At 34.5% G+C, this 26,750-nt stretch overlaps 1 protein-coding gene across 2 annotated transcripts in view; it reads left to right on the plus strand.

Annotated features, from left to right (window-relative positions):
- The window catches only part of LOC149796367 (cilia- and flagella-associated protein 337-like), a 175,110-nt gene that overhangs the window by 127,938 nt on the left and 20,422 nt on the right, over nt 1–26,750 (plus strand). For both annotated transcript variants that reach the window (XM_089961042.1, XM_089961043.1), the window contains 2 exons: nt 1,804–1,966; nt 15,874–16,025. In XM_089961042.1, coding sequence (XP_089817168.1) covers nt 1,804–1,966; nt 15,874–16,025 — 315 coding nt within the window. The remainder of the gene's footprint in view (nt 1–1,803; nt 1,967–15,873; nt 16,026–26,750) is intronic.

Below are 26,750 nucleotides of genomic sequence, written 5' to 3' on the forward strand. Positions count from 1 at the left end.
TATTCTAGTATGTACACATTAATCCCATGTTCTAGTATGTACACATTAATCCCATGGTCTAGTATGTACACATTAATCCCATATTCTAGTATGTACACATTAATCCCATGATCTAGTATGTACACATTAATCCCATGGACTAGCATAGTCTAGTATGTACACATTAATCCCATGATCTAGTATGTACACATTATTCCCATATTCTAGTATATACACTTTAATCCCATGGACTGGTATGTGCACATTAATCCCATGGTCTAGTATGTACACAATAATCCCATATTCTAGTATATACACATCAATCCCATATTCTAGTATGTACACATTAATCCCATGGTCTAGTATGTACACATTAATCCCATGGACTAGCATAGTCTAGTGTGTACACATTAATCCCATGATCTAGTATGTACACATTAATCCCATGGTCTAGTATGTACACATTAATCCCATGATCTAGTATGTACACATTAATCCCATGATCTGGTATGTCCTAAATGAAAATGGTGCCACTTAGACAGCCAATATGGCACCACAGCTTCCATCTTGGAAATCTTGTTATTGCTATTCCTTCTGAATGGATGTTCATATCAAGATGAGGTTTTCACTAAAAGACTTCTTATAATTTTCATCTTGAATGAAAATGGTGCCAGTCTGATATCCAGTATAGTCACCACCACAGCTCTTATGAAATTATTGTTATTGCTACTCTTCCTGAAGAAAAAAAATCATATTTGCATGTGGTTTTCACCATAAGACTTTTAATGATGTCTAGCTGGTCAAAAATCAAAATGGTGATTTTGTAAAATGTTGGTCATAAAAGGAAAATAGTGTCAATGTGACCTCCAATATGAGAGTCACAGTGGCCATCTGGAAAACCTTATTATCAATACTTATAGATGGCTCATAATGTTGATATTGTGCTTTCACCAGAAGACTTCCTTTAATGTCATGTTGGCCATAAATGGAAATAGTGCATGTCTGATTTCACTATGGCCACCATAGCAGCCATCTTGAAAATCTCGTTATTCCATCAAAACCAGAAAGCTACATGAACCTGGGGCTTTCACCAGAAGACTTCTTATACTGTATTGTCAGTTCTAAATTCAAATGGCAGTCAGTAATTCTTCTGATGAAAAGCCATGTAAAAATGACTTTCCATGTAAAAATGACTTTCCATGTAACAATGACTTTCCTTTGAAGAGGAGTAGCAGTAAGATTTTCAGGATAGCCACCTTGATGGCCATATTGGACTTTAGATCAGGTGCTAAATGAAAATGATGCAAATTGTCCCTCATTATTGTCACCATGGTAGCCATCTTGAAAATATTATTGACTCTACTCCTTCCAAATGGATGGTCACATCAACACAGGATTTTCACCAATAGATTCCTTGTGATTTTTAATTGGTCCTAAATGATAATGGTGCCAATCTGACATCCAGGATGTCCACCACAGCAGCTAATTTGAAAACCTTGTTATTGCTGAAGAATATCAGAGATGGTTTCAGCACTCAGCAGTTAAAAGGAAGAAATGGTTTCGGAATTTCCAGAAGTTCTTTTCTCCCAGTAGAGCATCAGTTTCTTTGAGGAACCCTTGTTTGTAGAATTGATAACTTCTAGACACTTTATATAGAATACGGCCCATCATTTATACAGATGTCAATTTCAAGGAAGATAAATATTGAAGTCGGAGTCATCATGTTGTTTAAGCTCTCTACATTATCCTGTTTAACTGCATTATTTTCATTATCACAAATCTTCTCTATAGATTTTCTGAGTATTTTGTTGACCACTTTTGCAGCAACGTGGCCACACCGAGGATATCTTGGCAGTAGCTAAGTGCATTCCCAACCTGCTGGCCACAGCTAGTTATGATGGAAAAATCATAGTTTGGAACATGGTCTCAGGTCACATATTCTGTCATGTCAGCTCTCCTGTGCCAGATGGTTATGAGGATCAGTCATGTAAGTCAGTAAACACCATTTAGGTTACATATTCTGCCTTATCAGCTCCCTTTTGCCATACTGCTGTAAGCTTCAGTCATGTAAGTTGATAAACACCACCTCGTTAATTATATAGCCTAATATTGGAACGATGAGAATTTTCTTGTCTCATTTTGATTCATTCTCATCATTTACAGTTTGTTACAAGAATGAAGTAAGGTATTTTTTCTCCAGTTAAGAACCAGACATGACTTTATTTCATATAATATTTATACTGTGTGCTTAAAACTATTTGGATACATTTCTTGAGTTTAAAGCTCATAATAAGCACATACTGATGATCTCAAAAGCTGTTTCCTTTCCTTGTATATACATAGTAGAAATGTTAGCTCCCTTTGGGTAGAGTATGAACTCTTCCTCTTGAAGGTATATTCAGTCTCTCATCATTGTCTTAATAAAAAAAAAAACAACACATGTTGAAGTTTTGTATAGACTGATTTAACCCTACAAGTTAAGATGTAAGGAACCACCAGATATGCATGGTAACAAGTTTCAAAATATTCCAATGTTCTAGAGGAGTTTTACTACTTTCACTCCTCCCATAGGTTTCGAGATGTGTGCTCAGAAGTTATTTTTTGTTAGTTTTTACCAGAGAGGGCTGTGTATGCTTATTAAGGCATGTGCAAGTGTTACATTAAAAACAGCTTGCTTCGGGTTTCCAGCATTGACAAGGATGGTTGTATAAATTTAGTCAAATACTGTACATATGTTTTCCAGCATTGACAGGGATGTTTGTATTAATGTAGTCAAATACAGTATGTATGTTTTCCAGCATTGACAGGGATGTTTGTTTGAATGTAGCCAAATACAGTATGTATGTTTTCCAGCATTGACAGGGATGTTTGTTTGAATGTAGCCAAATACAGTATGTATGTTTTCCAGCATTGACAGGGATGTTTGTTTGAATGTAGCCAAATACAGTATGTATGTTTTCCAGCATTGACAGGTATGTTTGTTTGAATGTAGCCAAATACAGTATGTATGTTTTCCAGCATTAACAGGGATGTTTGTATTAATGTAGTCAAATACTGTACATATGTTTTCCAGCATTGACAGGGATGTTTGTTTGAATGTAGCCAAATACAGTATGTATGTTTTCCAGCATTGACAGGGATGTTTGTTTGAATGTAGCCAAATACAGTATGTATGTTTTCCAGCATTGACAGGGATGTTTGTTTGAATGTAGCCAAATACAGTATGTATGTTTTCCAGCATTGACAGGGATGTTTGTTTGAATGTAGCCAAATACAGTATGTATGTTTTCCAGCATTGACAGGTATGTTTGTTTGAATGTAGCCAAATACAGTATGTATGTTTTCCAGCATTAACAGGGATGTTTGTATTAATGTAGTCAAATACTGTACATATGTTTTCCAGCATTGACAGGGATGTTTGTTTGAATGTAGCCAAATACAGTATGTATGTTTTCCAGCATTGACAGGTATGTTTGTTTGAATGTAGCCAAATACAGTATGTATGTTTTCCAGCATTAACAGGGATGTTTGTATTAATGTAGTCAAATACCGTACATATGTTTTCCAGCATTGACAGGGATGTTTGTATTAATGTAGTCAAATACAGTATGTATGTTTTCCAGCATTAACAGGGATGTTTGTATTAATGTAGTCAAATACTGTACATATGTTTTCCAGCATTGACAGGGATGTTTGTTTGAATGTAGCCAAATACAGTATGTATGTTTTCCGGCATTGACAGGTATGTTTGTTTGAATGTAGCCAAATACAGTATGTATGTTTTCCAGCATTAACAGGGATGTTTGTATTAATGTAGTCAAATACCGTACATATGTTTTCCAGCATTGACAGGGATGTTTGTATTAATGTAGTCAAATACAGTATGTATGTTTTCCAGCATTAACAGGGATGTTTGTATTAATGTAGCCAAATACAGTATGTATGTTTTCCAGCATTGACAGGGATGTTTGTTTGAATGTAGCCAAATACAGTATGTATGTTTTCCAGCATTGACAGGGATGTTTGTTTGAATGTAGCCAAATACAGTATGTATGTTTTCCAGCATTGACAGGTATGTTTGTTTGAATGTAGCCAAATACAGTATGTATGTTTTCCAGCATTAACAGGTATGTTTGTATTAATGTAGTCAAATACTGTACATATGTTTTCCAGCATTGACAGGGATGTTTGTTTGAATGTAGCCAAATACAGTATGTATGTTTTCCAGCATTGACAGGTATGTTTGTTTGAATGTAGCCAAATACAGTATGTATGTTTTCCAGCATTAACAGGGATGTTTGTATTAATGTAGTCAAATACTGTCCATATGTTTTCCAGCATTGACAGGGATGTTTGTTTGAATGTAGTCAAATACAGTATGTATGTTTTCCAGCATTGACAGGGATGGTTGTATTAATGTAGTCAAATACAGTATGTATGTTTTCCAGCATTGACAGGTATGTTTGTTTGAATGTAGCCAAATACAGTATGTATGTTTTCCAGCATTAACAGGGATGTTTGTATTAATGTAGTCAAATACTGTACATATGTTTTCCAGCATTGACAGGGATGTTTGTTTGAATGTAGCCAAATACAGTATGTATGTTTTCCAGCATTGACAGGGATGTTTGTTTGAATGTAGTCAAATACAGTATGTATGTTTTCCAGCATTGACAGGGATGGTTGTATTAATGTAGTCAAATACAGTATGTATGTTTTCCAGCATTGACAGGGATGTTTGTTTGAATGTAGTCAAATACAGTATGTATGTTTTCCAGCATTGACAGGGATGTTTGTTTGAATGTAGTCAAATACAGTATGTATGTTTTCCAGCATTGACAGGGATGTTTGTTTGAATGTAGTCAAATACTGTACATATGTTTTCCAGCATTGACAGGGATGGTTGTATGAATGTAGTCAAATACAGTATGTATGTTTTCCAGCATTGACAGGGATGTTTGTTTGAATGTAGTCAAATACTGTACATATGTTTTCCAGCATTGACAGGGATGGTTGTATGAATGTAGTCAAATACAGTATGTATGTTTTCCAGCATTGACAGGGATGGTTGTATTAATGTAGTCAAATACAGTATGTATGTTTTGCAGCATTGACAGGGATGGTTGTATTAATGTAGTCAAATACTGTACATATGTTTTCCAGCATTGACAGGGATGTTTGTTTGAATGTAGTCAAATACAGTATGTATGTTTTCCAGCATTGACAGGGATGGTTGTATGAATGTAGTCAAATACTGTACATATGTTTTCCAGCATTGACAGGGATGGTTGTATGAATGTAGTCAAATACAGTATGTATGTTTTCCAGCATTGACAGGGATGGTTGTATGAATGTAGTCAAATACTGTACATATGTTTTCCAGCATTGACAGGGATGTTTGTTTGAATGTAGTCAAATACTGTACATATGTTTTCCAGCATTGACAGGGATGGTTGTATGAATGTAGTCAAATACAGTATGTATGTTTTCCAGCATTGACAGGGATGGTTGTACTGTAAAACCTGTTATGAGAGACTGCCCCTTCTGCCAACCAAAAGCGGTCTCTCAAGACAGGTGGTCTCTCATAAGAGGTGTGTGTAAATGCACTGGTTTTCAGGGTCAGTAGTTAGCATTGTTGAAAAATAAATAATACCCATACTCACTGTACATGTATCATATCCTTTATTAATAAATCTTGTTAAATATTGCATGCATTCCTCTCAAAATATCTTTATATAATAAAGATATACAGCTATCAAACAACAAGAATAAAATTCATATTTCAACATCACATTAATATGTACAAAAAATGAACAGATATGATGTATATATCTTATTCTATACATTTATTCACTTGTTTTTTAAGAAATCCATTATACTTCTTTGTTGACCTGTTTTATTCAGCTGTTTGGTTTGAACATGTATCTCAATTATTGCCCTTTCCTGAATCAATTTTCCACTTACTGCTATGTTTTTACTCCTTGCAACACAAAACCACTCCCATACTCACTCGTTCAGATCTCCGTAAACTGTCCGTCGTGCCGTGGCATATTTCCTCTGTGCTTGTGCACCTTTCTGCCATTCATTTCTAATGGACTCCTTGTCTTTGATTACATTTTGAACTTGCATTTTACCAACGCTTAAGCTGACTGCTATTTGGTGAGCGGTCTCCCCTTTTTAATTTCTTTCAGTGACATTAATCCTTTCTTCCAGTGTTAAAATTTTTCTTTTTTTCAGCAGAGGTTCTGCCATTGTTATTAGTATTGACGTTATAAAGACTATCGGTTTTGATCAGGTTTTGGGGAAATGTGGAATAAATATATATTATGTACCAATGAATTAAACCAAAAGACATAATTAACTCTCAAGAAACAATACATTTATTCTGAGACAAAGTTTAAATCAACAGCGTTATAGCTTGATAAGCAAAGGTTGCGACCATCTGCACCCAGGTAAACAGATGGTGGTTTGGTGAAACACTAACAAAAGAAATAAAAAATAATTTTCAAAAAATCCAGAAATGATTCTCACTTACTAGTATTAAAGACAATGAGCTCATTCACCCTCCAGGCATTATGGATTAACTGGAAAGACAAACGATGTACTCAAACCTACACTGAAGCCCTTTCAAACAATTTCTCACTGGGACAGAAGGACTACTGGCGTTTTGTGAGTTTTCATAAAGATAAAGAAAAAATACAAACCTCTAAATTGACTGCGTATATCCATCATTACTCTCTTTGATGTTACTCTTACTGGCTATTCACATGACTTCGGCACTTCAGTGGCGGTTAGTGACATGTACTTTAGTCTGGTTTACTGCAGTTTACAAATGACACCATACTCTGGAGTTGTAAATTTCACAAAACTGGTACTGTAGCAAGACAAATTCTTTATAAATACTTTATTAGAGCAATCTTTACTATTTATGCAGTCTTTATTACAAAGGATTAAATGATGGTTAGAGGTGTTTATCTCGATATATGGTTGTTCAACTATATTGTTATTTAATGTGCACTTTGTTTGCATACTACATTTATTCCGAGCTCTAGTGTTTACAAAGGATTAAGTTAAGGTCAGTGGTGTGAATCTGTTTTGTTTTTTGGCGATGCAGTCGTTCATAGCAGTGTCAAAATGCATATTTTGCCAAGAAATTGTGGTCACTGGTTGCGTTCAGCAGGTGGTTGTTCAAAACGGAGCGTTTATATAGTAAAATCGATCCGTGCATTATGATTGTGGTCAGAAATGACAGGTGGTTGTTCATAGCAGAGGTTGCTCATGACAGGTTTTACTGTATGAATGTAGTCAAATACTGTACATATGTTTTCCAGCATTGACAGGGATGTTTGTATTAATGTAGTTAAATACAGTATGTATGTTTTCCAGCATTGACAGGGATGTTTGTTTGAATGTAGCTAAATACAGTATGTATGTTTTCCAGCATTGACAGGGATGTTTGTATTAATGTAGTTAAATACAGTATGTATGTTTTCCAGCATTGACAGGGATGTTTGTATTAATGTAGTCAAATACAGTATGTATGTTTTCCAGCATTGACAGGGATGTTTGTTTGAACGTAGTCAAATACAGTATGTATGTTTTCCAGCATTGACAGGGATGTTTGTTTGAATGTAGTCAAATACTGTACATATGTTTTCCAGCATTGACAGGGATGGTTGTATGAATGTAGTCAAATACAGTATGTATGTTTTCCAGCATTGACAGGGATGTTTGTTTGAATGTAGTCAAATACTGTACATATGTTTTCCAGCATTGACAGGGATGGTTGTATGAATGTAGTCAAATACAGTATGTATGTTTTCCAGCATTGACAGGGATGTTTGTTTGAATGTAGTCAAATACTGTACATATGTTTTCCAGCATTGACAGGGATGAATGTAGTCAAATACCGTACATATGTTTTCCAGCATTGACATGGATGTTTGTTTGAATGTAGTCAAATACAGTACATATGTTTTCCAGCATTGACAGGGATGTTTGTTTGAATGTAGTCAAATACAGTATGTATGTTTTCCAGCATTGACAGGGATGTTTGTTTGAATGTAGTCAAATACTGTACATATGTTTTCCAGCATTGACAGGGATGAATGTAGTCAAATACCGTACATATGTTTTCCAGCATTGACAGGGATGTTTGTTTGAATGTAGTCAAATACAGTATGTATGTTTTCCAGCATTGACAGGGATGTTTGTTTGAATGTAGTCAAATACAGTATGTATGTTTTCCAGCATTAACAGGGATGTTTGTATTAATGTAGTCAAATACAGTATGTATGTTTTCCAGCATTGACAGGGATGTTTGTTTGAATGTAGTCAAATACAGTACATATGTTTTCCAGCATTGACAGGGATGTTTGTTTGAATGTAGTCAAATACAGTATGTATGTTTTCCAGCATTGACAGGGATGTTTGTTTGAATGTAGTCAAATACTGTACATATGTTTTCCAGCATTGACAGGGATGTTTGTTTGAATGTAGTCAAATACAGTATGTATGTTTTCCAGCATTGACAGGGATGTTTGTATTAATGTAGTCAAATACAGTATGTATGTTTTCCAGCATTAACAGGGATGTTTGTATTAATGTAGTCAAATACAGTATGTATGTTTTCCAGCATTGACAGGGATGTTTGTTTGAATGTAGTCAAATACAGTATGTATGTTTTCCAGCATTGACAGGTATGTTTGTTTGAATGTAGTCAAATACTGTACATATGTTTTCCAGCATTGACAGGGATGTTTGTTTGAATGTAGTCAAATACAGTATGTATGTTTTCCAGCATTGACAGGGATGTTTGTATTAATGTAGTCAAATACAGTATGTATGTTTTCCAGCATTAACAGGGATGTTTGTATTAATGTAGTCAAATACAGTATGTATGTTTTCCAGCATTGACAGGGATGTTTGTTTGAATGTAGTCAAATACAGTACATATGTTTTCCAGCATTGACAGGGATGTTTGTTTGAATGTAGTCAAATACAGTATGTATGTTTTCCAGCATTGACAGGGATGTTTGTTTGAATGTAGTCAAATACAGTACATATGTTTTCCAGCATTGACAGGGATGTTTGTTTGAATGTAGTCAAATACAGTATGTATGTTTTCCAGCATTAACAGGGATGTTTGTATTAATGTAGTCAAATACAGTATGTATGTTTTCCAGCATTGACAGGGATGTTTGTTTGAATGTAGTCAAATACTGTACATATGTTTTCCAGCATTGACAGGGATGTTTGTTTGAATGTAGTCAAATACAGTATGTATGTTTTCCAGCATTAACAGGGATGTTTGTATTAATGTAGTCAAATACAGTATGTATGTTTTCCAGCATTGACAGGGATGTTTGTTTGAATGTAGTCAAATACAGTACATATGTTTTCCAGCATTGACAGGGATGTTTGTTTGAATTTAGTCAAATACAGTATGTATGTTTTGCAGCATTGACAGGGATGAATGTAGTCAAATACCGTACATATGTTTTCCAGCATTGACAGGGATGTTTGTTTGAATGTAGTCAAATACAGTATGTATGTTTTCCAGCATTAACAGGGATGTTTGTATGAATGTAGTCAAATACTGTACATATGTTTTCCAGCATTAACAGGGATGTTTGTTTGAATGTAGTCAAATACAGTATGTATGTTTTCCAGCATTGACAGGGATGTTTGTTTGAATGTAGTCAAATACAGTATGTATGTTTTCCAGCATTAACAGGGATGTTTGTATGAATGTAGTCAAATACTGTACATATGTTTTCCAGCATTAACAGGGATGTTTGTTTGAATGTAGTCAAATACAGTATGTATGTTTTCCAGCATTGACAGGGATGTTTGTTTTAATGTAGTCAAATACAGTATGTATGTTTTCCAGCATTGACAGGTATGTTTGTTTGAATGTAGTCAAATACAGTATGTATGTTTTCCAGTATTAACAGGGATGTTTGTATTAATGTAGTCAAATACAGTATGTATGTTTTCCAGCATTGACAGGGATGTTTGTTTGAATGTAGTCAAATACAGTATGTATGTTTTCCAGCATTAACAGGGATGTTTGTTTGAATGTAGTCAAATACAGTATGTATGTTTTCCAGCATTGACAGGGATGGTAGTATGAATGTAGTCAAATACAGTATGTATGTTTTCCAGCATTAACAGGGATGTTTGTATTAATGTAGTCAAATACAGTATGTATGTTTTCCAGCATTGACAGGGATGAATGTAGTCAAATACAGTATGTATGTTTTCCAGCATTAACAGGGATGTTTGTATTAATGTAGTCAAATACAGTACTTATGTTTTCCAGCATTGACAGGGATGTTTGTTTGAATGTAGTCAAATACAGTATGTATGTTTTCCAGCATTGACAGGGATGGTTGTATGAATGTAGTCAAATACAGTATGTATGTTTTCCAGCATTGACAGGGATGAATGTAGTCAAATACAGTATGTATGTTTTCCAGCATTGACAGGGATGAATGTAGCCAAATACAGTATGTATGTTTTCCAGCATTGACAGGGATGTTTGTTTGAATGTAGTCAAATACCGTACATATGTTTTCGAGCATTGACAGGGATGTTTGTTTGAATGTAGTCAAATACAGTATGTATGTTTTCCAGCATTGACAGGGATGGTTGTATGAATGTAGTCAAATACTGTACATATGTTTTCCAGCATTGACAGGGATGTTTGTTTGAATGTAGTCAAATACAGTATGTATGTTTTCCAGCATTGACAGGGATGGTTGTATGAATGTAGTCAAATACTGTACATATGTTTTCCAGCATTGACAGGGATGTTTGTATTAATGTAGTCAAATACAGTATGTATGTTTTCCAGCATTGACAGGGATGTTTGTTTGAATGTAGTCAAATACAGTATGTATGTTTTCCAGCATTGACAGGGATGGTTGTATGAATGTAGTCAAATACTGTACATATGTTTTCCAGCATTGACAGGGATGTTTGTTTGAATGTAGTCAAATACAGTATGTATGTTTTCCAGCATTGACAGGGATGTTTGTTTGAATGTAGTCAAATACAGTATGTATGTTTTCCAGCATTGACAGGGATGTTTGTTTGAATGTAGTCAAATACAGTATGTATGTTTTCCAGCATTGACAGGGATGTTTGTTTGAATGTAGTCAAATACTGTACATATGTTTTCCAGCATTGACAGGGATGGTTGTATGAATGTAGTCAAATACAGTATGTATGTTTTCCAGCATTAAGAGGGATGTTTGTATGAATGTAGTCAAATACTGTACATATGTTTTCCAGCATTAACAGGGATGTTTGTTTGAATGTAGTCAAATACAGTATTTATGTTTTCCAGCATTGACAGGGATGTTTGTTTGAATGTAGTCAAATACAGTATGTATGTTTTCCAGCATTGACAGGGATGTTTGTTTGAATGTAGCCAAATACAGTATGTATGTTTTCCAGCATTAACAGGGATGTTTGTTTGAATGTAGTCAAATACAGTATGTATGTTTTCCAGCATTAACAGGGATGAATGTAGTCAAATACCGTACATATGTTTTCCAGCATTGACAGGGATGTTTGTTTGAATGTAGTCAAATACAGTATGTATGTTTTCCAGCATTAACAGGGATGAATGTAGTCAAATACCGTACATATGTTTTCCAGCATTGACAGGGATGTTTGTTTGAATGTAGTCAAATACAGTATGTATGTTTTCCAACATTGACAGGGATGTTTGTTTGAATGTAGTCAAATACAGTATGTATGTTTTCCAGCATTGACAGGGATGTTTGTTTGAATGTAGTCAAATACAGTATGTATGTTTTCCAGCATTGACAGGGATGAATGTAGTCAAATACCGTACATATGTTTTCCAGCATTGACAGGGATGTTTGTTTGAATGTAGTCAAATACTGTACATATGTTTTCCAGCATTGACAGGGATGAATGTAGTCAAATACCGTACATATGTTTTCCAGCATTGACAGGGATGTTTGTTTGAATGTAGTCAAATACAGTATGTATGTTTTCCAGCATTGACAGGGATGGTTGTATGAATGTAGTCAAATACAGTATGTATGTTTTCCAGCATTGACAGGGATGTTTGTATGAATTTAGTCAAATACAGTATGTATGTTTTCCAGCATTGACAGGGATGTTTGTATGAATGTAGTCAAATACAGTATGTATGTTTTCCAGCATTGACAGGTATGTTTGTATGAATGTAGTCAAATACAGTATGTATGTTTTCCAGCATTGACAGGGATGTTTGTATGAATTTAGTCAAATACAGTATGTATGTTTTCCAGCATTGACAGGGATGTTTGTATGAATGTAGTCAAATACAGTATGTATGTTTTCCAGCATTGACAGGTATGTTTGTATGAATGTAGTCAAATACAGTATGTATGTTTTCCAGCATTGACAGGGATGTTTGTTTGAATGTAGTCAAATACAGTATGTATGTTTTCCAGCATTGACAGGTATGTTTGTATGAATGTAGTCAAATACAGTATGTATGTTTTCCAGCATTGACAGGGATGTTTGTATGAATTTAGTCAAATACAGTATGTATGTTTTCCAGCATTGACAGGGATGTTTGTTTGAATGTAGTCAAATACCGTACATATGTTTTCGAGCATTGACAGGGATGTTTGTTTGAATGTAGTCAAATACAGTATGTATGTTTTCCAGCATTGACAGGGATGGTTGTATGAATGTAGTCAAATACTGTACATATGTTTTCCAGCATTGACAGGGATGTTTGTTTGAATGTAGTCAAATACAGTATGTATGTTTTCCAGCATTGACAGGGATGGTTGTATGAATGTAGTCAAATACTGTACATATGTTTTCCAGCATTGACAGGGATGTTTGTATTAATGTAGTCAAATACAGTATGTATGTTTTCCAGCATTGACAGGGATGTTTGTTTGAATGTAGTCAAATACAGTATGTATGTTTTCCAGCATTGACAGGGATGGTTGTATGAATGTAGTCAAATACTGTACATATGTTTTCCAGCATTGACAGGGATGTTTGTTTGAATGTAGTCAAATACAGTATGTATGTTTTCCAGCATTGACAGGGATGTTTGTTTGAATGTAGTCAAATACAGTATGTATGTTTTCCAGCATTGACAGGGATGTTTGTTTGAATGTAGTCAAATACAGTATGTATGTTTTCCAGCATTGACAGGGATGTTTGTTTGAATGTAGTCAAATACTGTACATATGTTTTCCAGCATTGACAGGGATGGTTGTATGAATGTAGTCAAATACAGTATGTATGTTTTCCAGCATTAACAGGGATGTTTGTATGAATGTAGTCAAATACTGTACATATGTTTTCCAGCATTAACAGGGATGTTTGTTTGAATGTAGTCAAATACAGTATTTATGTTTTCCAGCATTGACAGGGATGTTTGTTTGAATGTAGTCAAATACAGTATGTATGTTTTCCAGCATTGACAGGGATGTTTGTTTGAATGTAGCCAAATACAGTATGTATGTTTTCCAGCATTAACAGGGATGTTTGTTTGAATGTAGTCAAATACAGTATGTATGTTTTCCAGCATTAACAGGGATGAATGTAGTCAAATACCGTACATATGTTTTCCAGCATTGACAGGGATGTTTGTTTGAATGTAGTCAAATACAGTATGTATGTTTTCCAGCATTAACAGGGATGAATGTAGTCAAATACCGTACATATGTTTTCCAGCATTGACAGGGATGTTTGTTTGAATGTAGTCAAATACAGTATGTATGTTTTCCAACATTGACAGGGATGTTTGTTTGAATGTAGTCAAATACAGTATGTATGTTTTCCAGCATTGACAGGGATGTTTGTATGAATGTAGTCAAATACAGTATGTATGTTTTCCAGCATTGACAGGGATGAATGTAGTCAAATACCGTACATATGTTTTCCAGCATTGACAGGGATGTTTGTTTGAATGTAGTCAAATACTGTACATATGTTTTCCAGCATTGACAGGGATGAATGTAGTCAAATACCGTACATATGTTTTCCAGCATTGACAGGGATGTTTGTTTGAATGTAGTCAAATACAGTATGTATGTTTTCCAGCATTGACAGGGATGGTTGTATGAATGTAGTCAAATACAGTATGTATGTTTTCCAGCATTGACAGGGATGTTTGTATGAATTTAGTCAAATACAGTATGTATGTTTTCCAGCATTGACAGGGATGTTTGTATGAATGTAGTCAAATACAGTATGTATGTTTTCCAGCATTGACAGGTATGTTTGTATGAATGTAGTCAAATACAGTATGTATGTTTTCCAGCATTGACAGGGATGTTTGTATGAATTTAGTCAAATACAGTATGTATGTTTTCCAGCATTGACAGGGATGTTTGTATGAATGTAGTCAAATACAGTATGTATGTTTTCCAGCATTGACAGGTATGTTTGTATGAATGTAGTCAAATACAGTATGTATGTTTTCAAGCATTGACAGGGATGTTTGTTTGAATGTAGTCAAATACAGTATGTATGTTTTCCAGCATTGACAGGTATGTTTGTATGAATGTAGTCAAATACAGTATGTATGTTTTCCAGCATTGACAGGGATGTTTGTATGAATTTAGTCAAATACAGTATGTATGTTTTCCAGCATTGACAGGGATGTTTGTATGAATGTAGTCAAATACAGTATGTATGTTTTCCAGCATTGACAGGTATGTTTGTATGAATGTAGTCAAATACAGTATGTATGTTTTCCAGCATTGACAGGGATGTTTGTTTGAATGTAGTCAAATACAGTATGTATGTTTTCCAGCATTGACAGGGATGTTTGTATGAATGTAGTCAAATACAGTATGTATGTTTTCCAGCATTGACAGGGATGTTTGTATGAATGTAGTCAAATACAGTATGTATGTTTTCCAGCATTGACAGGGATGTTTGTATGAATGTAGTCAAATACAGTATGTATGTTTTCCAGCATTGACAGGGATGTTTGTATGAATGTAGTCAAATACAGTATGTATGTTTTCCAGCATTAACAGGGATGTTTGTTTGAATGTAGTCAAATACAGTATGTATGTTTTCCAGCATTGACAGGGATGTTTGAATGTAGTCAAATACAGTATGTATGTTTTCCAGCATTGACAAGGATGAATGTAGTCAAATACCGTACATATGTTTTCCAGCATTGACAGGGATGTTTGTTTGAATGTAGCCAAATACAGTATGTATGTTTTCCAACATTGACAGGGATGGATGTTGGCAGTATCAATGTTTTGTTTTACACAGTGATCCTGAAACAGGATATTCAAGGCACCTAGGGAGTGGCTTAAACTTATATCAATCTCTCTTCCTTTTTGTCTTGTTAATTTTGTTGATTTATCAAGTAATTCATGCAGTTCACAGGTGAGTAACTGCATTCTTTAGAACACTTGTGTCTTTGGATCACGTTGATAGTTTTCTGTAAACATGGATACAGTTTAATACAAGTGTTTATCCTCATCATGAGATAAGGGGAGCTGTGTTAGTTCATTTGGTAGGGTGTTTGGAATCATAATCCAAGGGTTGCTGATTGGACACCTTGGTTAATTTTCTTCCTTTTTTCAAACTGTAAATTACAGTATTGATTCCAATTTGTAGATTCTGTCAATTTTTAATTCCAGTATCCTTTCATTGTTTCAAATCATAAGATTCATTCAAGGTAATTAAGACAAAGCCATTTAATTAATAAACTATATCTTCTCTCATTCTCACCATTAATGTAGTATTTAATCTTCCATTCTTTGATAATATCATAACCGATCACGTGTTCTCACCATCACATCATATAATTAAATAGCTTTTGTTGTGCTTATGTGCATGTAAATATTAGATTTCATTATCTTTTCATTACAACAGTGGATGGAGACCTGAGCATACATCAGCTTTTATTCATGGAGAGCCGAGCATACAAAAAGGATGCAGCCTCCCTAATAGCCAGCGGTCCCCGAGGTCATATTCATTTTTGGCGGGTCTTCCAGGGAGGTAGTCTGATGGCACAGTTCAAAGGGGTTTGTAACACACTGTTTTACCTGTCTTATATTGTCTTAGTTGTGATAAGTGTTGTAAATGAGAGTTCCCTCCAGTTATTATTTGTATGTCATTATAATTCATTAGTAACAAACAACAAATGCCATTGTACTGTTAGAGTGGATGTATTATGGTTGACTTAAATGACTTGGTCTACCAATTACAATACTATTAGTTTTAAATTCTATACCTAATTGATTAGGAACTAAATTCCACTTAGAATAATGAAGTTTAAATACAGTGATTTTAGTCAAAAAGGCAGCTTGAAGTCAATATTAAAATACCTAGCTGAACAAAACTTAAATAACTGTATTGAATATGATCCAGTATCAAGTCCCGTTTGTTGTTGTTGTTGTTGTTCTAGGGTTTAACGCCATTTTTCAGCACAAGATAGGCTATACATGGCGGCCAGTATAACTGGTGGAGGAAGAACCCTGGAAAACCCAGGGAAGAACCACCGACCCACGAGAAGCTACTGGCAGGCTTTCCCATGTACCCACGCTAGCCGAGCCTTGGACTCAAAACCACGCAGACAGAGGTGAGATGGCAGTGATCCGGAACGGTGAGCGCTTTAGACCACTCGGCCACTCGGGCCCCAAGTCCCATTTGAAAAAGCTGATAAATTTCATGACTGTATTAATGTGTTATTCACAACACATTAAAACTGCTGTACAAGTTACTTGATTTATAGATTTCTATTTCATACAGTAGCTGAATATGAGTTGTTACATTGGAAATTTTACAGTATAAGCTTATTGTGAAAAATTAAAACTTGAAATTAGATATGAGCACAAATATACTGTATGAAGAAATTAGACTTGAGCACAGGCCTGCTTCATGGAGAAATCAGATATGAACACTAAATTGCTCTGTGAAAATATTATATGTGAACACAGACTTGCTTCATAAGAAATTAGATATGAGCACAGGCATACTTTGTGATGAAATTAGGCTGGATAGGAGTGCAGACTTACTCCCTGAAGAAATTCAACATGAGTATAGGCTTGCTGCGTGAAGAAATTAGGTATGAGCCCAGACTTACTTCAGGAAGAAATTCAATATGAGCTCAGACTTACTTCAGGAAGAAATTCAATATGAGCTCAGACTTACTTCAGGAAGAAATTCAGTATGAGTATTGCTGCATGAAGAAACTAGGTTTGAGCCCAGACATACTTCATGAAGAATTTCAAATTGAGCCCAGACTTACTTAATAAAGAAATTTGACATGAGCCAAGATTTACTTCATGAAGAAATTTAGTATGAGCTCAGACTTAATAAAAAATTTGACTTGAGCCCAGACTTACTTAATGAAGAAATTAGATATGAACCCAGACTAACTTTATGTAGAAATTCAACATGAGCCCAGCATTTCTTATTTTTTATTTTTTTATTATTGTTTTTTTAATTATTTTATTAACCCCATAATAGATTGACCAATGGGTTGGGGAACCATCCCAAGGTCACCTTACAATGAAACATTTCTGGTTATCAGATAATCTAGGGATAATAAATATAATCTACAGAGAAAGAATAAAACACACACACGCATATACACATGCATATGGCACACATTCTAGGTGACATGGACTTTGTGGTATTACACTATTTTGTTCCTGTTTACCATCAAGTCAGATACAAGTTACATGTTCATTATTGAGGCCCATTTTTGAAGAAATTGGTCCTCTTTTGTTATTAACCTTAGCAGTGTATTCTTCAATGTTCTTATGCATTACAACTATTTGCTTAAAAGCAAAAATAGAAGGATTTTTCATATTGAATCTGCAAGTATAAATATAATATTTTGCCAAAATAAGCAGGAAATTACCCAAACTATCCAGTTCTTCACTTCCTAAGAATGTTTCTTTTTTGGACAGATGTACAATATTTGGGCAAAAAGGTGCAAAAACTTCAATAAAACGGTACCAAAACTGTGAAGTAATACTGCAGTCATAAAAGAGATGCTCAATACTTTCATTTTCACTCTTACAGAAAGTACATTTGTTGTCATCAAATATGTTAATTCTTTTAAGAAAATCATTAGTAGCGATTATTCTATGGATTAATTTAAAGTTAAAAGAGATCAGCTTGGTATCCTTGGTACAGCATTTTGCCCAGCTATAAATATCAGACCACTTCTCACTACTTATATTTTTATTAAATACTTGCATCCAAGTTTCTTGCTTCGCAGTGTGTTGCCTTTTAGCTTCCTGCAAAAGATCTTTGTAAACAAACTTGAGTGAATCTTGTTTTCACAAGTTCATTATTTTATCCTCCTGTTTATCAAAATTATTATGTACTAAATGGTTTCTTATGGCATCTTTCCGTGCTTTTGGAATTTTGGATATTAAGGAGAAGTATTTCAAGAAATCATCGCTTCTAGTTTTTTGTTTTATTATTTCAAAAGGTATTAAATTACCATGATCATCTACTAGATCATTCAGAATTTCAAAACCAGCTTCTGTCCAGGATTTGTATTGATAGATCATTTTAGGGGGGACAAAATTTAAAATACTCATTGATAGATACTCGTTAGGACTTTGCGGTTCTTCTTTCCAATTAGATACTGACAAAATTACATCTCTCCAAAAACTGTTTTTAATGAACTTACTAAATTCTTCTAATTTCCTTCTCCCTAAATTCCAAATATCCTTTTTATTTCTAAGTATAATTGTGTTGACTAAGTTCTGCCACATTGCATTTTCCTTTTCCAGCAGTCTTTTAACCCATCTTATCTTAATATACCTAATGAATGAAAAATATGTGTATCATATTTAGTCGTCCCTCGTTTTCTGGGGAAACTAGTATATCACGTTTTATTCTCTCTACTTTTCCACCATTACAAATTTAAATAACGTGCAATTTAGTTCTGCTTCAACTTTTGCTGATGGGTTAGGAAGTGCTGAAAAAAGATGTATGAATATGGGCGGAACAAGAGTCTTTACAACAATTACTTTACCAACTATTGACAGATGTCTTTGACTCCAGCTTGCCAGTATTCGTTTTGTTTTTGTTTGTTTCTTCATATAATTAATTTCCACCATCTGTTGTAAATCTGGAGAAAATTCTATGCCAAGGAGTGTAAAGTTAGAAGAGGACCAAATTAGGCCCATTTCGGGACATATTCTTTCATTAGAAAATTTCCTGTTTCCAATCCAAATAGCTTTTGTTTTTGTTATGTTACATTTAAGTCCAGATAATAGAAAAAAACCTTGCAAGATATTCATAGTTGCTTCAAGAGAAAAATGAGATCCATCAAGAAGAATAAAAGCGTCATCGGCATACTGACCCAATTTATATTCACTGGCGTCAAAGATTACTCCCCATACATCCACATTTTGCTTTAAAGTTATAGCTAAAATCTCAACCCCAATGATAAACAAATAAGGTGCAAGGGGATCTCCTTGACGTCATCCTCTTTCAAGTCTAAAAAAAGATGACATATGGCCATTAATTATAACACAACTATTAGAGTCATTACAAAACAGTTTAAACCACTTACAAACGGAATCACCAAAATTAAAAGATTGTAGAGCTTCTTCCACAAAGATCCAGTTAATTGAGTCAAAGGGTTTTTTGAAGTCTATTAACAATAATAAACCATATCTGTTTTCATTCTCAAGATGGTCCATGATATCATATAATAGTCTGGTGTTTCTACCCTTCATATATCCTTTTTGAGTATTACTGATTATTGATGGAAGAACCTTTTTAATCCTAGCTGCAATTGCTCCCGAAGCAATCTTGTAGTCAATATTTAAAAGTGATATAGGTCTCCAGTTTTTAAAATATCTTCTGTCTTTTTCTTCCTTTGGTAGACATGTGATGACTCCTTGAGTCTGAAAATCTGAAAGTTTTCCTACAGTATATCCGTAATTTATTGATCTACATATAAATCCCCCCAGAGACTTCCAAAAGAATTTACAGAACTCTACAGTGAATCCATCCAGACCAGGACTTTTTCCATTTTCCATCCATTTTAGAGACAATCTGAATTCATTAATTGTAAGCAGACCCTCGCATGATTCTCTTTCCTCTTGACTAAGTTTAATATTGTGATTAAAAGATCTATTTTGAGTTTCTTGAGTAGCCTCGTCATCAAGCTGAGCAATTCTACTTTTGAACAATTCCATATAAAACTGTTTTTGAGCTTCTAAAATATCTATTTGGTCAGATATATTTGTCCCATCATCTAAAATAATTTCCTTTATTGTCTTATTGACATAGTTTCTTATTTCAAGATTTAAAAAGTACTTTGTGCTTTTTTCCCCAAATTCATACCATCTAGCTTTAGATCTTAATATAACACCTTCTATGTATTTTTTCCTAGATTCCTCTAATTCTGCTTTTTTTCTCTCTAAATTTTCCAGAATTTCCTCATTTATGTTATTCGACAGTCCCCCCTGAATTTCTATTATTTCCTGCTCAATTTTCTTTAATTTTTCCCGTTTCTCTTTTGTTTTCCTAATAGAATAACATATAGTTTCAGATCTTATTTTCATTTTCAAAATTTCAAAGAAAATTTGTTCATTACAGGAAAGAGAAACATGGAGAGAGTCATCTTTATTTCCCCCTACATAATATTCATTTACAGTGTCAGTTATACACTTTTTGACCAAATCAGTATACTCAGTGTTCCTCAACAGTTGGGCATTAAATTTCCAATATCCTTTTCCCCTTGGAAACGTTGAAAACGCCACACTCAAAACAATAGCTGAATGATCAGTCTTATACCCTGGTAAGATACACACATCAGCTGTATTCATATGAACGTCATCCGATACAAGAAAGTAATCTAATCTACTTTGTTTCAAGGGAGATTTTTGCCTCCAGGTATACATCTTTAAGTCTTGATTGGAATTTCGCCAGGGATCAATTAATTCCAATTCGTTTTTCAGGTCTTGAATCGCTGCCCTAGACTGTTGGTGTTTGTCATGTAAAATATTATAAGTATCCAGATCTAAGTCTTGAACAGTATTCCAGTCTCCACACATTACAATTGATGAATTCTCAAAAAATAAAATCTCCTCCTTTAACTTTCTAAAAAAGCTAGGATTATCATCATTATAACCATTCAAATTCATGAGGGTTATTCTGTTGCCGTTAATTGTAATATCGAAAATAATAAATCTCCCTTGACTGTCACATCTTTTTCTATGAATTATAAATTCAAAAGTATTTCTAAAAAATATTGCAAACCCAGCACTCTTACTAGAGCAGTGGCTAGATATACATTTGTATCCCCATACAGCTGCCCAATATATTTCATCATTCTTTGTACTATGAGTTTCTTGCAAGCATATTATAGATACATTCTTTTGTTTTACCCAGTGGAAAATATCCCTTCGTTTTAAGACTGAACCTTGCAGGCCTCTAACATTAATAGATATAATTTTTATGTTATTATCCATGAAAACAGCAGAAATTTTACGAATACAAACGTCCATAATAAAATCATCCATGGTGTTACAGTACATGCTGTAGATTTGGCTGCATTTAACATTGATACAGTATACGATGGACAGCAAGTGAAGCAACTCCATTTGCAATAACTCTTATGCACCTCTGACAGACCTTTCTGGAGCTAAGACAGTTTTGTAAACCAAACGGCACAGATTAATAAGAATATAAATTACAAATTAATGAATGAAAGAAGGGGTAAACGGGAAGAAAGTGTGAATGAGCGCATACATGGAAGTGGTGGGTGATTGAATGTATGAGCAAGAATGTGAGACTTGAGAAATTGATCGTGGAAGAGTAATGTTGAAAAAGGTGAGTAAACGACTGAGTAAATGTGTATATGAGTGTATATGAGTGAAACGTGATTTATGAACTAGTGAGAAAATTTATTAGGGAGAGATATGACAGTGGAAGAGCGAATAAACAAATATATTAATTAAGGACAAAACTGGTGAGGGAAAGAAGTGTCTTATAAACAAAATATTAAAACAAATTAGAGTAGAAAAAGGAGTATCAAAACGAAAGTTCACATACCTATTCGGTCAATTTCATAAGTTCACAGAGTTGCATATTACACTTATAATCTAATTTTCTCATCAATTTCATCATCCTTTTTCCTGATTTGGTTTTATTATACACAGATCCATTAAAGTACCATGCACTATCAATTTCTTGATGCCTGGATAATTTATTGATAAGTTCAGTATTCATCCTGGTCACATCCTCTACCAGTCTAATTCCTTTGTACTGTTTAAAATCCTTCAGCTTCTTGATAATTGGAAGTTTACAATCCACTGACTCCAAAATTTGACAATCACTGGCCTTGGTTGTCCCTGTTGACCTGGAATCCTATGCACAGCCACTATGTCCCTGTTGTCCAAATTAATCTTTGTGACTTCCTTCACCAATTTCGGAATTCTCTCTGTCAGACTTTCATTTTCCTCCTCCTCCCATGAGCCCAGACTTATTTCATGAAGAAATTAGATACTTTTTAAAGAAATTAGATATGAACCCAGACTTACTTTATGAAGAAATTAGATATGATGTATCAATCTTTATAATAAACATATTTTTGAAGAAATATATGTCTGTACTTATTTTGAAAGGTTATAAATTTGGTTTCTGAAGATTCAGCAGTTGTGATTAAATTGTGGTAATGAATTCTAATCTTCATTTGTGGGGATAAAGCTAAATTTGAAGTATCTGTTTGTCCATAAGGTATCCAATATCTATATTTATGTTGATTTATACTGAATATTTTGTATTTAAACCGTAGCGGGGTATTTTGCTTTTTGTTTCCAATCTATGTTGGTTTAAGGGGCCCCAAGTGGCCGAGTGGTCTAAAGTGCTCTCCATTATGGATCACTGCCATCTCACCTCTGTCAGCGTGGGTTCGAGTCCAGGATTCGGCCAATGTGGGTATGTGAAAAGGCTTGCCAGTAGCTTCTCATGGGTCGGTGGTTCTTCTTGGGGTTTTCCCGGGTTCTTCCTCCACCATTAATACTGGCCGCCATGCATAGCCTATCGTGTGCTGAAAAATGGCGTTAAACCCAACAACAACAACAACAACAAATGTTGGTTTAATGGTTTCCAAGACAATTTATTCAATACTGAGATCATATTTCCTAGACTGTGGTCATAATAAATGTAACAAACATGGCTGTTAGTTTTTGAATTGTTGAATTCTTTATTATACTGATGTAACAACTACAGAAACCTCTAAGGTGGTTTACTACAGTCTGTTGTAAACAGCAGATCATTTAGCTTAAAACAATTCACCCTGGTGTGATTCTGGTTGATAACCAAAAATGGAATATGGGTGATTGCAATGTTTACTGGCAGATAATATGTTTACCACTGTGGCAGCCATTGTTGGAAGTAGTTCCCACTTTAGAAGTAGTGCACAGCTGTGCAGTCACTGCATCAATGTATTCTGTCTGAGTTTTCAAGGTATTGTCAATAATAATAATAATAATGATAATAATAATAACAATGATTTTATTTTAAGAAATTTATTTGGTCAACTGATAAATCTTCCATGAGGCCTTCTACAATGACATTTTGTACAAATATATTGGTTGACATCTGTTAGTCTCGAGAGACGATGGAAGTGCATCCATGAGAGATGTCCTGGTTGGTGGTTGTGCTGCGGTTGTTGAGCCCAACACGGGAGTGGAAGTCCTTGCTGCACTTGAAGGTTGAGTCTAGTGTGGGTTGGAGCTGCATCTTCTTCCTACGAGATCGCTTTTCATCAGCTAGCAAGTATATCTTGTCCTCGCTGGCTTTCAAACCAGTGATAAGAGCATGTCGCCAGCTGGACCTGTCTAGAGCATGCTCTTCCCAGGTGTTGACATCGATGTCAAGGGCTTTCATGTTGTGCCTCTTGCAGACATCCTTGAAGCGGATATGTGGCTTTGATCTACCTTTTGCCTGAGGCAAGTTTCAAATAAAGAAGGTCTTTGATGATCTGTCTATCATCCATCTGACATACATGGCCCAGCCATCTGATGCAACATTGCTGGAGGAGTGTGACCATGCTGGGAATCTTGGCACATTCAAGTACCTCATTGATCCTGAGTATGTGTCAGAGGCATCACATGTGAAAGGCACTCAAGTCTTTTCTCTTGTGAGGTGTACAGAGGCCAGGTTTCACTGGCGTACAGAAGAGTGCTAGGCACGCAGGCACAGTACACGGAGATCTTAGTGTTCAGGGTCAGCATGCTGTTGTTCCACACTCTCTGCGACAACCTGGAGAGAGTTGTTGATGCCTTTCCAATCCACTTGTTGAGCTCAGCATCAAGCGAGAGGTTGTTGGTGATGGTAGAGCCAAGGTACATGAACTGACTGACTACCTCAAGTTCGTAGTTGTTCATGATGATCCACATCCTGAGCCATCACGTTTGTTTTCTTTAGGTTGATGGTCAACCCAAACTCATCTCATGCTATGAGAGAGTATTGTTGCAAGGCAATGAAGGTTTGAAGCCAGAATTTACCTTCTCCTAGATGAGCCCCATCTGCCCGAAACATCTGGTTTTGAGGCGCCAGAGACTCACCTGTCATCCCTTGTCCAGTCAGTTTAAACAGATTCCACCAGGCTTAGTTAAGACACTCGTGAAGGCCTGGAGCTGGATTTGGTTGTCAAAGGGTCTATCAGATGCAAGCCATTAAGAGATTTCCAGGTGAAGTTGGTGCTTATCTCCCACATGTACTCCTGGCAATAACAACCATATATATATATATATATATATATATATATATATATATATATATATATATATATATATATATATATATATATATATATATATATATATATATATATATATATATATATAATGCACAATGTTTGCAAGATGATGTGTCTTTAGATAGCAAATGCTGTTAAAAACTCGACAATTAATCTACTGCTTCAATAAAATATGTGCAAGGCTTCAAGGATGAGCATATACAGGATTCATACAAATAGCAAACGTGTAAAACATTATAGGTGAGTATTTGATAACAGTGTTGTAAAAATTAGTAGTACTGAATTAAACAAAATCATACAAATGATTGTTTCTGTAGATGTTGACTAAGAAGCTTTTTAAAAGCTTGACATGAGTCAGATGACTTTATATAAGGTGGTATGGAATCCATAGTTCAACTCCAGAAAAGCAAAACTATTCTTATGAAATTATTTTAGGTAAATATAACTTGTTGTTTGCCTGTGTGTTTTACTCAGGAGAATAATGCACACTACTGAGTTGTGGGAAATGCCAGTGGTGTTTTTATTAGGAAGACATGAAAGTGAATAATGTCCAATAAGCTCCAGGCAGGAAATGGCATATGTGAAGCCAAGGTCACTGAAATGAGTCCATCACCAAAACTGGATAGATCATAGGCAGGCTTCAAAACAACAGTAGTCCCGAAATGCCTTTTGCTCCAAGTGGTGGAAAATCCGGTTAAAAGGATGTCTTCATGAGGAACATGAAACCATTGTTTACAAAGACACACAATGATGGGCAAGTCATAGTCCTGACAAAAGTGCAGATGGCACTTAAGAAACATACCAGATGTGATAGATCCAAATGCAAAAGTTATAACGTGATGGTATTGAATAATGCAAAAGTTATAATGTGATGGTAATGAATAATGCAAAAATTATAATGTGATGGTAATGAATAATGCAAAAGGTATAATGTGAGGGTAATGAATAATGCAAAAGTTATAATGTGATGTTATTGAATAATGCACAAGTTATAAAGTGATGGTAATGAATAATGCAAAAGATATAATGTGAGGGTAATGAATAATGCAAAAGTTATAATGTGATGGTAATGAATAATGCAAAAATTATAATGTGATGGTAATGAATAATGCAAAAGGTATAATGTGAGGGTAATGAATAATGCAAAAGTTATAATGTGACGGTATTGAATAATGCAAAAGTTATAATGTGATGGTAGTGAATAATGTAAAGATATAATGTGATGGTAATGAATAATGCAAAAGTTATAATGTGATGATAATGAATAATTCAAAAATTATAATGTGATGGCAATGAATAATGCAAAAGGTATAATGTGAGGGTAATGAATAATGCAAAAGTTATAAAGTGATGGTAACAAATAATTCAAAAGTTATAATATGATGGTAATGAATAATACAAAAGTTATAATGTGAGGGTAATGAATAATGCAAAAGTTATAATGTGATGGTAATGAATAATGCAAAAGTTATAAAGTGATGGTAACGAATAATGCAAAAGTTATAAAGTGATGGTAATGAATAATGCAAAAGTCATAATGTGATGGTAATGAATAATGCAAAAGTTATAAAGTGAGGGTAATGAATAATGCAAAAGTGATAATGTGATGGTAATGAATAATGCAAAAGCTATAAAGTGATGGTAATGAATAATGCAAAAGTTATAATGTGATGGTAATGAATAATGCAAAAGTTATAAAGTGATGGTAATGAATAATGCAAAAGTTATCACAAGTTATAATGTGATGGTAATGAATAAATGCAAAAGTTATAAAGTGATGGTAATGAATAATGCAAAAGTTATCACACGTTATAATGTGATGATAACAAATAATGCAAAAGTTATAAAGTGATGATAATGAATAATGCAAAAGGCAAAAGTTATCACAAGTTATAAAGTGATGGTAATGAATAATGCAAAAGTTATCACAAGTTATAATGTGATGGTTATGAATAATGCAAAAGTTAAATTGTGAGGGTAATTAATAATGCACAAGTTATAA

Source organism: Sinohyriopsis cumingii, chromosome 6 (genome assembly GCF_028554795.1).
Source record: "Sinohyriopsis cumingii isolate HCF-2022 chromosome 6, ASM2855479v2, whole genome shotgun sequence".
Lineage (NCBI taxonomy): Eukaryota > Metazoa > Mollusca > Bivalvia > Unionida > Unionidae > Sinohyriopsis > Sinohyriopsis cumingii.